At 46.5% G+C, this 11,735-nt stretch overlaps 1 protein-coding gene and 1 long non-coding RNA gene across 9 annotated transcripts in view; one reads left to right on the top strand and one right to left on the bottom strand.

Annotated features, from left to right (window-relative positions):
* Positions 1-7,359: 7,359 nt before the first annotated feature.
* Positions 7,360-11,087, bottom strand: LOC129044697 (uncharacterized). The gene is made up of 3 exons (XR_008504740.2): positions 10,635-11,087; positions 8,466-9,127; positions 7,360-8,342 (listed from the first exon to the last, which is right to left on the bottom strand). It is a non-coding gene; the product is annotated as an uncharacterized LOC129044697 (long non-coding RNA).
* Positions 8,487-11,735, top strand: part of NFX1 (nuclear transcription factor, X-box binding 1) — an 80,546-nt gene continuing 77,297 nt past the window's right edge. For 7 of the 8 annotated variants that reach the window (XM_063650230.1, XM_063650229.1, XM_054502843.2 and 4 more), the window contains exon 1: positions 8,522-8,654. In XM_063650230.1, coding sequence (XP_063506300.1) covers positions 8,630-8,654 — 25 coding nt within the window. In that variant the 5' untranslated portion in view covers positions 8,522-8,629. Of the gene's footprint in view, positions 8,655-11,735 lie in introns of all 8 variants that reach the window. The other variant, XM_054502844.2, reaches the window with a different exon arrangement.

The following is an 11,735-nucleotide window of genomic DNA, read 5'->3' as shown; positions in this document are numbered from 1 at the left end:
TTCAGGGTCTGTAATGATCCTGTCCTCCCTTCCTCACTCAAGTTGCTGCCAACAGCATTCCCCCTCCAGCCTAGCTGGGTGCCTCACAGTGCCATGTGCATCTGACTCTCACATGTCTGCAGATCAAACCAATAAACATTTAGGAACACCAGCTTTGTAGAAGTCTCTGTACCAGCCCAGGGGTTACCAAGTTCCTCTCTTCAGGAGTTCTTGTCTAGTTACAAGTGGGGATGAGATAACGTATGTAACCCTCTCCCATCTCCAACCTCACTTTCTCAAGAAGCCTTCCAGAGGGAGCAAACATTATAGTATTCATCATTACCCTCTTGAAACCTTTCTTGGCTTTTCTATGAGTTCTGAGTTTTCTTCTAATCTGGCCTACTTATTCTCTTATATGGATACCTCTTTCTTAGCCCCTTGAATATTTCTTCCATTAGAGTTCCAATCTGTATTCTCCTTGAGAAATCTCACACCGATGATATCAACTATTACCTACGCACTAATGACTCAAAATGACTGTCAGTAGCCTAGACTTCTTATCCTTATTTTCAATTCTGGGCATTTCCATTTAAATGCCCCATCGTTACCTAGAATCTAACATATCCAAATTAAGCTCATTATCTTGGGGTTCACTGTCAGCAAACATTTCTCTTTGATTTCTTGTCTTGCTTAGTGTTACCAGTGATTCATATATTGCCCATTGTAGTGGGTGATATTTAGCCCTTCAGCTGGACCACATTAGTGCATTGGATACGAGTGAGCAGTCATTCTACCTAAATCTCTACTCTCTTGGCTTTTGTGACAGTACTCTCCGGTTCTCCTGTTCCTCTAACTATTCCCTCTAAGGCTTCTTTCTGAAATCCTCAACTCTCTAACTGTAATGTTACTGCTCCTCTGGATTCTAGCTTTTACCCCCCAGACTTCTTTCTCTGTTTACTTATATTTAATGATCTCAGCTATTCTCATGACTTTAACTGCTAACTTCCAAATCTATACTTCTATCCCTGAACTTGCCCCTGAGTTTCAGAATCTTATTTATAGCCAGCTGTTTGCCTAACAATTATTTGGATGTTCCAGAAGCCCACAAGCACCTCACATTCAAATGGCTGAAACAGCCTATCACCTTTCCTGAGACCTGAATCTCCTGCTTCTGTTTTCCGTGTCTCATGATGGGAGGCTGTGAGGCTAATGGAACTATTATTCTGCTATCATTCAAAACAGAAAGCGCTTGAGTTGTCCTTGATGCCTACATTTTGCCTACACAGTCAATTATCCTTAAACCCTAATACCTGTTTCTCAAATCTAACTCCTTCTCTCCTTCTCTCAACTCTCCCTGGCCTAGATGTCTCTCACGTAGTCTTTTGGAATGTCTTCTCTTCTCGCATAGTTTCACTTCCTTGAGTGCACTGATCACATATAGCTACTCTTACCTTTCTAAAATACAAATCTGACTTAAATTCTTTAATGTTCTCTAATACTTCCACCAGGGCATAAAAAGCTGCCAGTGACCTGGCCTCTGCCTATCTGTAATGGTTTATTGCCTAGTCTTTTCAGAAAGCATTTCCTTTCTTTCAAGGGAACTGTTGCTCCCCCATTTCAACTGTGCGATTATTAGGAACATGCCAATTTTAGAGTAGTACTGTCCTTACCCTTCCAAGCTATGGAAGTGTGTATGTGATCACGCTGTGTCTATCAGAGTCCATAACTCAGATTTTCTAAATAGAAAGTAGGGGAAATGCTTTTTCCCTTTCTTTTTTTAAAAAAAATTCTTTTACTCTTTGTCAGTATGAGAGATTGAAGCCAGAGGGGAGCCAAGATGAGAGACAGAATGAAAGATGTCCATGGCACTCAGCTCTGAATTCTGATCCTTGACATTCCAAGTCTCTACAACTCTTTGTTCTGTGAGGTATTTGAGGATTCTGCAAATAAACTTAACCCCCTTTTCTGCTTAAAGTAGTTGGCACTGGGTTCCTGTCACTTGCCGGTAAGAGACAGAATAATTGCTCTGCAGCTTGTGTCATGTCACACTTTTCAATTTTGTGATCTAGTAATTGCTCTGCGTCTGGTCCCCCCACATCCACCATACAGCCATGATTCCTTGCCTCTGTTCATGGTTTCTCCTACCTGAAGCTTCCTTATGTCTTTGTCCTTCTGCTAATTCTACCTGTATTGGGGAAAGGCCAAAGGGCATGCCCTGGTCTGTGTCAATACCAGTGAATTAAAGGAAAGTGGAAGGAGTGAGTCCTGTATTAGAAAGCCCTAGGTACCATAAAGCCTGTGATCATCACTCCTATAGCTACCACCAGACAACCTCGCTGGTCAGTATTTCACCTGTTAACTATTAGGAAAGAGCAGAATTGAGTGCAGGGGGTCCTAGGTTTTAATCTGTCAGTTCTGAGAGTTTAACAGGAATGGGGAAGGAGATTGACATGATTCTGTATAGAAAAAGTTTGGCACTTCTATCATCCATATCCCTTAGCTTTCCTTTTGTGTTTTCTTATAGTTATGTCACCAAGAGAGTTATTAAAAATATTGATGTCTGGGTCCTACCCCCATAGATTCTGATATAATAGATCTGGATACAGTGTGGGCATTTGGATTTTTAAAAGCTCCCCAAGTACTTAAGTGTATCCAAAGTTAACTGCTGCTCTGTGGTGCCTGATCAGTCTGAACCTATTTTCATGGTTAAGCATTCTGGACTGTTACCATCAATTTCTGCAGTGAAGGAGTAGGCAGTGATTGCCCTAAGGTAAAGTTTTTCGTCCACGGAATGAATTGGGAAGTACTCCCTCCTCCTGTATTTTTTGGAAGAGTTTGTGAAGGATTAGTGTTCATTCTTCCTTGAACATTTGGTAGAATCATTTGGGCTTGGGCTTTTCTTTATGGGAAGTTTTTAAAATTACTGATTCAGTCTCTACTTGTTATAGGTGTATTCAGATGTTCTATTTATTCTTGAGTAGTCTGTGTCTTCCTAGGAATTTTTCCACTTCATCTAAGTAATCTAATGTGGTTGGCATACAGTTGTTCATAGTAGTCCCTTTTGATCCTTTTTATTTCTGTAATGTGGATAGTAATGCCTTTGTTTTCATCCATCATTTTAGTAATTTCAGTTTTTCTCCTTTTTTCTTGATTATTCTCTCTAAACATTTTTATCACTTTGGTTCAATGAACTGTTGTTTTTTTTCTGTTCTTTTTCTATTTCAATAATTTCTGATCTTTTATTATTTCTTTCCTTCTACATGCTTTGGTTTAGTTTGTTTGCTCTTTTTCTTTTTTCCTTTTTTTTTTTTTTTTTTTTTTGAGACAGGGCCTCACTCTACTGCCCAGGCTGGAGTGCGGTGGTACAATCATAGCTCACTGCAATCTCAGCCTCCCAGATTCAAGCAGTCCTTCCCACTCAGCCTCCCTAGTAGCTGGAACTACAGACATGTGCTATCAAGCCCAGCTAATTTTTTTTTTCCATTTTTAGTAGGGATGGGGTATCACTATGTTGCCCAGGCTAATCTGAAACTCCTAGCCTCAAGCGATCCTCTCGCCTTGGCCTCCCAAAGTGCTGGGATTACAGATGTGTAATCCCCCATCCCCCCATGCCCCCATCCCAGCCCTGTTATTCTTTTTCCAATTTCTTAAGGTGGAAGTTTAGGCTATTGATTTGTGATTTTTCTTCTTTTTTATTAATAAACTTTTTTTTTAGAGTTTTGGGTTCACAGCAAATTGAATGGAAAACACAGAGAGCTCCCATATAACACACAACCTTCCCACCAGCAGCTTCCCTCACTACGGTGGTATGTTGCAATCAGTGAATCTACACTGACACATTATTATCACACGAAGTCTATAGTTTACATTAGGGTTCACTCTTGATGTACATTCTATGGGGTTTTTTGTTGTTTTTTGCTTGAGATGGGGTCTCACTGTGTTACCCAGGCTGGAGTGCAGTGGCATGATCTCAGCTCACCGCAACCTCCACCTCCCGTGCTTAAGTGATCCCACCTCAGCTTCCTGAGTAGCTGGGACCCCAGGTGCATGCTACCATGCCCAACTGATTTTTGTATTTTTAGTAGAGATGGGGTTTCACCACGTTACCCAGGCTGGTCTTGAACTCCTGGGCTCAGGCGATCCACCCGCCTTGGCCTCCCAAAGTACTGGGATTACAGCCATGAGCCACCATGCTAGTGATTCTATGGGTTTTAACAAATATAATGACATGTATCCCCCATTGTAGTATCATGCAGAATAGTTCACTGCCCTAGCAATAGTTCACTGCCCTAGCAGTCCTCTGTACTCTGCCTATTCATCCTTCTCTCCCCTTTAACTCCTGTCAACCACTGATCTTTTTACTGTCTCTATAATTTTGCCTTTTCCAGACTGTTATATAGTTGGAATCAAACAGTAAATAGTCTTTTCAGATTGCCTTCTTTCACTTAGCAATATGCATTTAAGTTTTCTCCATGTCTTTTCATGGCTTGATAGTTCATATGGATTTGGGATTTTTTGTCTTGTTCTGTGTTTTTGAGACAGGATCTCGCTCTGTCACCCAGGCTGGAGTGCTGTGGTGCAATCTTGGCTCACTGCAGCCTCCGCCTCCTGGGCTCAAGTGATCCTCTCACTTCAGCCTCCTGTGTAACTGGGACTACAGGTATGCACCATCAAGCTTGACTAATTTTTGTATTTTTGGTAGAGACTGGGTTTCGCCATGTTGCCCAGGCTGGTCTCGAACTCCTGGACTCAAGCGATCCACCTGCTTTGGCCTCCCAAAGTGCTGAGATTACAGGCATGAGCCACCATGCCTGGTCTTTGGGTATTTTTTGTTTGTTTTTTGATAGTATCTCGCTATGTTGCCCAGGTTGGGCTTGAACTCACCTGGGCTCAGACAATCCTCCTGCCTCAGCCTCCCAAGTATCTGAGACTACAGGTAAACACCAACATGCTGGCTTCATTTGTTTTGGGCACTGAATAATATTCCATTATCTGGAGTTCTTTTTCAAATATAAGTGTTTACAGCTATATATTTCCATCTGAGTACAGCTTTCACCACCTGCCATAAGCTTCATGAAGTAGTTTGTATAGGAAAGGCAAGATAAATGCTTGCTTACTTTCATTTATTCACAAGTTTTGAAAATGAGTAGATTCCGTAGAGTGCCAATTATGAATTTGCTTTCAGTTCTACATTTATCGTTTTTGCTTGCTCTGTGAAATGGATTTTGGCCTTTTATTTATTCTTTGCCAGCTGGAAGATATTAAACCTTGTCAGCAGAGGGCACTGGAGAGATACTGCAGGAGGAAAAGGGTTTTGGCTCCTGTTTCTGATTTCAGTGGGGCAGGCTTCTGTAGCCTGGGCAACTTCTTCGATGGCTTCTGCAATGCACTGGCTTCTTCAGTGCCTGGCTATCTCACTATATAGTGACCAGTTGTCAGAAACTTCTCCTAGCACTCCCCGCAGATGGTTTCTAGTAGGGTACCTCTGGTGAGACACCTCCCCAAGAATGGCTTCAACCAGCATTCCATAAGAAAAATGTCTGGCAACTTCCATGCCATCCAGTGAGCCACAGGTCTTTTCTCTAACAAGGTCTGCATGCCAGCTCTGGTCTCGGCTCTTCTTTGACACTCTTACCTCAGCCCTTGCTGCTCCTTATATATGCTAATCCTGTTTTGGAATTATCTTGCTTCTTTACTAGCCAATCCATTATTATTCCAACCCCCTATTATACTTAATAAATCTTTAAATAAAACTTTCCTTATTAAAAAAAATGTAATTCCTGTTCAGAAAGTGGGGTTCTTTTCTCCTGATTGGACCCAGACTGATACACCTGGTAATTTTTAAAGGTGACTATAAAATTTGATGAGCTAAGCTGTCAAAATTAAGGATTTATGTTCAACAAAGGACAAAATTAATACTTAATGGAATAGAAGACAATTTAAATGTCTAAAACTGACGATTGACACCTGCAATATACAAGAAACCATCAGGAAGAAAAATGGGCGGTGGATATGGATAAGCAGTTTTAAAAGGAGGAAACTCAAAAGACCATCAATAAATGTTTGGGCCGGCGTGGTGGCTCACGCCTGTAATCCCAACACTTTGGGAGGCCTAGGTGGGCGGATCACCTGAGGTCAGGAGTTCAAGACCAGCTGCCCAACAGGATGAAACCCCGTCTCTACTAAAAATACAAAAATTAGCCGGGCATGGTGGCGGGTGCCTGTAATCCCAGCTACTTGGGAGGCTGAGGCGCAAGAATCGCTTGAACCCGGGAGGCAGTTTGCAGTGAGCCGAGATGGCGCCACTTCACTCCAGCCTGGGCGACAGAGTGATAAGATTCCTTTTATTTTTCCAACCAGTGGGGATGTGTCTGTTGTCCCCCTCGGTCCCCGGGGGGGCCTTGGAAGGCAGGGTGGTGTGGGGGGCTGGGGGGCAGGCTGAATGTGTGTGTGTGGGTGTGGGGGGGGTGTGTGTGGAGTGTGCGTGTGTGTTTCCATGGTAGGACTCCAGTCCCAGCTGCTGCCTAGGCTCCTGTGGGTCCGACCGAGTTCCCCCCCCCCGTCCATCTTCCCCAACAGGGCTATAGTTTCAGGGTGTCCCAGGCCTTGGCTGGTTGGCTGGGCCCAGCTCCTGGGGGCTGGGCAGGGCAGGGCAGGGCCGGGCCGGGTCCACTTCCATTGTTAGCAGTTGTTTGCAGAATTTTCTCTTTTACCATTCCTCTCTTTTTGTTCTCGCCCAGAGTGGGTGTTTTTTGTTGTTGTTTTAGATTTTCATATGAAGGCAGAGAGTTTTTCTTTTTTAACTCCCCATCCCCCTATGCGGGGTGTCATTTCACCATCCACATCCACATCCACATCCTTGTTTGCGTCTCTGGCCCTCGTCCTCCCTGCCTCCCCAACCCCTGCCTACCTACTGCTCCCAGGGGTCTCTCCAGGGGCAGGGGGATTTCAGGAGATGGGGTGGGGGCCAGCCCCTACTGGACCCTTGTAATCTGATTTGAAGACCATCCCCCTGATGGGACCAGCAGCCCCGCCGGCCCACTGGGGGTCCCTCTTAACATCTGCTTGTTGTGGGGGTCAGTGCCAGGGTCTGGCTGGGGTCTTGGCACTGTCTTCCTGGCCGGGGCCTGGCACCTTAGCCCCCAGCCGGCCCGAGTGGGGGATATCGACACCCCCAGCTAAAGCACAAGCACCTTAGTCATCTCTCCTCTCCCCCCGCCTCCTGGCCTGCCACCCCACCCCAGCGTTTACCCCAAAGCACAATGCCCTGGTCACTTGGCAAGCGGCTCGGCCTGACGGAGGCCGAGGGGCAGACCGGGGCTCCAGCCAGACCCCCAAAAGGAAGCAGGTGCTCCCCCACTTCCAGGCCTTAGTTGGGGCGGGGGCCCAGCTCCTGGGCCTAGGGTCTTCTCACCCCCACCCCCTTGTCCTGGGTAGGCCCCTGCCTGCCCCTCTCTGCCTTTTCCTCGGGTGTCCCTCCTCGAGCCCCTGCGGCACTGGCTTGGGTGGCAAAGCCCACTTGTTTCAGGGACCCCAGGAGGTGCCCCCTGGCTCCCGGGACTGTGTGTGGGTCTGGGGGGTGGGGAGAAGGGTCGGGCAGGGGGTGCAGGGGAGGAACTCCTCACCAGGAAAGTCAAAGACAGGGTTGTGCCTTACCCCAGGAGCCACCCTTTGCCCCCCTTGCCCTGCCGTTCATCCTCCACCCCTACCCCCGGGCGGCCTGCTGCTTTTTCCTTCTCTTCCTCCCCTGCCCTGCCCTGAGCTGCATGGTTCCCCCACCCTGGGCAGCCAGGAAGGAATCTGAATGAAGAATCACCAACCACCAGAGAAAAAAGACTGTAGGGCCCTCCCCTGCCAACTCCCCTTCCCTGGCCGCCCACTCACCCATACCTCTTTCACGCAGGACAGGCTGCCCACCCTGTCGACGTGAAGTGCCAACGCCCTCCCCACCCTGGGCCGAGCCCCCACCCCTCCCTGGGACCCCAACTGAGATGGCACATTTAACTACTGTAAGGAGAGGAGCGGCGTTGGCAAATGTGAACCATGAGAATATCAGTGATACTGATGAGAATAAACGCCTTTGTAAAAAAAAAAAAAAAAAAAGTTTGGAGCCAGGCGTGGTGGCTCACGCCTGTAAGCCAAGCACTTTAGGAGGCCAAATCGGCAGAATCGCTTGAGGCCGGGAGTTGGGAGACTAGCCTGGGCAACATGGCGAATCCCGTCTCAACTAAAAATAGCTGCGCATGGTGGCTCCGCCTGTAGTTCTAGCTACCCGGAAGGCTGAGGCGGGAGGATTAGAGACTGAAGCTATAGTGAGCCATGATCAGACCACTGCACTCGAGCCTGGGTAAGGCAGCAAGACCCTATATCAAAAAAGAAAGAAAAACCACAATGATTACGCAAGTCGCCGCCCTCCCTCCCGCGATTGTTGCTATTTCCATCCAGCTACTAGTCTCCTCCTCCCGCCCGACACCTGGCGCATCTACCTGACGTCACGAACGCGCCACACAGATTCGGGCTGCGCAACCTCTGTGGTCATCTACACTGCGCGCAGATGCGAATATTCTCGCGGCGCCGGAAGTCCGGAGCACGTGACCTGGTGACAGTGCTGGCTTGGCTGTACAGCTCGATCTAGGTTCTGCGGCACGGGATGGCGGAGGCGCCTCCTGTCTCAGGTATTGTCCCGGCCCGACCGGGACTGGGCCCCTTTCAGGGAGCGGAAATTGGGTCAGTGACGAAGTTCTAGGGCCTCAGCCACTCATATCGCGAGAGTAGCACATGCTAGGGCATAGGATAGTGGCTCGGAAGGGCCAAGCCCCGCGCATCGTTGCGTACGGAGATCTGTGTCCTCTTGGACTAGGTGGTGAAGCCCAGTAGCTGGGTTTCGGAGGAGAGAGGACTTGTCCCGGCGCTGCGAGTCGGTGTGGGTGCCCTGCCCTCCCACAGGCTGTTTCTGGGGCAGCGGCGCACTGACCTTCGACAGGCGGGCGTCGGCCAGGTCACAGCCCGTGACGGTGGCGGGCTCTTGACGTAGGGTGTGGTGTGCTCATACCGCCTGGAGTGGTGGCGTGGGCGCGAGCCGAATTCCAGTAGTTTTAGAGTCTCAGCCTGCCACGAACCCCGTATGACTCAGTCTCAGTCTTCTCATCTGTCAGTTGGGAGTAGATAAGTTGATTCCTGTGTTGGCTCCCGCCCTGTACTGTACCTATTCCGTAATTGTTCACTCACTCCTCCTCCTGGAGTTGCCTCAGTGTGTAGAGACAGCCTCATTTGTTCGTTGATACAACATCCATTTCCTCAGGGTGTTCCATAGATCAGTGTTTTCCAAATTTGTTGGACAGCAACCAAAAGAAACATTTTGCATCGCGACCTTAAATATTGTACACTTACATAAATATAAAAGCGAACCAGAAGTTTCTGGAAGCAGTGAGGTTGGTTGGTTTGTTTTACAATCAGCAATATATTCTGCTTTCTATTTCGTTTAAAAATATGTCACAGCCCACTGCATTCATTTGATTTTATGGCCCACTCTGGAAAACAGGGCAGCAGTTTGCAGAATGGAGTTTGGAAACCATTGGTTTGAATCTTAGCTCTGTTCCCGACTAGCCGTTGAGGCACCAAGAAGACCATATATGTATTTGTATACTGGGTGGCAGGTAAAATATATTTATTACTATGGTTCTTAGTTTAAAAAGTTAGGGCCGGACGCAGTGGCTCACGCCTGTAATCCCAGCATTTTGGGAGGCCGAGGTGGACGGATCACGAGGTCAGGAGATCGAGACCATCCTGGCTAACACGGTGAAACCCCGTCTCTACTAAAAATACAAAAAATTAGCTGGGCATGGTGGCACGCTCCTGTAGTCCCAGCTACTCGGAAGGCTGAGGCAGGAGAATCGCTTGAACCCTGGAGGCGGAAGTTGCAGTGAGCCGAGATCGTGCCACTGCACTCCATCCTGGGCGACAGAGTATGACTCCGTCTCAAAAAAAAAAGTTGGAAAACACACTGCGTTGGTGTACCCTAGTCTTGATGTGGATATTAAGTCTTCCTTGGGGTTGGAAAACTTTTTGGGCTGGATATTTTGTTATTCTCCTGACCTAGTCCTTCACCAGATTCTCTAAACTGGATCTATTGATCGTCTCATCCACAGGCTCATTTCTGACTCATTTCTGTACCCTTCAGTGTTTGAAGAAGAATTGGGTGGGGTTTAGTTGTGAGTCATTCGGTTGAACTTTGGTGTTGTGCCCAAGTTATTACCTCCAACCCAAAAAGTATCTAATGAGGCAAAATTTTCTAGTCCGAAGACTTCCTTACTCCTTTTCATGTGCTTTAGTTTGATTTTGCTTTAGTTCCCATTCCATGTTCTTATTTTAGCATCATCTTTAGCCCACACCCTCATCATCAAAGTCTTTAAACAGAAGCCCAGTGCAGAGGATACTTTTCTGCCCGTGAGCAGACTCTGCAATGCCAGCCTTGTCTCTGGACTTTGTAATCTGCCAGTTGAATTTCCCTTTAGTCTGCCCTTCCGACCTGTTGGACACCTACTGTGCTGCTGTGTTATCTTGGATTTAGGGTACCACTTGTATTCTAGCCGTGGTGACTAGACATCCTATTTACTAACTTCCAGCTACTTGAAATAGTGAAATAAAAATGGTACCTCTGATCTTCGCCATGGCCAGTTTCCTGATCAGTGTGTCCTGTTTCCCTTCCTCATGTCTCTTCTGGGTTTTTTTCCTGAGGGCTTTGCCTGCTGCCTCATGTCTAGTTGAACATATCCTGTATATGAGTACATGCAGCCTTCTCTGGATTCTCTAGTTGCATCAACTCATTACTGCTTAACATGAAACACTCTTTTCCTATCCTTTACTAGGCTTCTCTAGACATCTTTACTGATCTTATTTCTGCCCCTCTTTCCAGTCTCGCTTTTTCAAGCAAGAGAGAACTACACAATACCCGCTGGTCCAATTTAACCATTCCAACCTTTAAATTATCTTATGTTTCCAGAATACCTCTGCCACCTTCTGCATTTGTCTAATCCTCTTGTGATTTTGTGAGGCCCTCCATCCCACCCCCTAGAATTCTGCCTATGTGAAAGCTTTCAGGACAAATCCTGAATTGGGTGAAAGGTTACTCTATGACCTTTATGATCATTCCATTTTTCACTGTATGTTTCTATGGTACCCACTGCCCAAGCTCTGTTAGTGTTAAGAGCGCAGTCTCTAATACACATCCTGAGTTGGAACCCTGAGTCTTCCTTGGAATTCCTCTGTGACCTTGGGCAAGTTCCTACTCTCTGTGCTTCAGTTTTCTCATCAGGAATGTAAGGATTAAATGAGTTAATACATGTAAAGTGCTTAGGATAGTGCCTGGCACATAATACCTAATAAATGTTAGGCCTTATTATTAAACCTGAAACCCTCAGGCTCTATGCTGCACCCATCTATGCTCAAGCCTGTGTGTTTCAGATACTCTGTAGTCCTAACAGCAATGATAGAGTACCATTTTAACCATTTTATGTGTGTTATTAACTTGCTTTACTCTTCACTGCAACTCTTTGATGTAGAGATTGTTACTATCTTCATTACATGTAAGGAAACTGGGGCTAAGTAACTTTCGTAAAGTTACAATAAGTGGTAAGTGACTTAAACCCATGTCTTCCAGGTCTTACCAATTTATAGTATATTCTGTATGCTACACATAGTTCTGACTTTGCTACTAATTTTATGTCCTTAGGCAAACCATTTTGTCTTTGTGCTTC

Source organism: Pongo pygmaeus, chromosome 13 (assembly GCF_028885625.2).
Source record: "Pongo pygmaeus isolate AG05252 chromosome 13, NHGRI_mPonPyg2-v2.0_pri, whole genome shotgun sequence".
NCBI classification, from domain to species: domain Eukaryota; kingdom Metazoa; phylum Chordata; class Mammalia; order Primates; family Hominidae; genus Pongo; species Pongo pygmaeus.
Note: the sequence above shows the minus strand (reverse complement) of the source record. Positions and strands in the feature narration are given on the sequence as shown.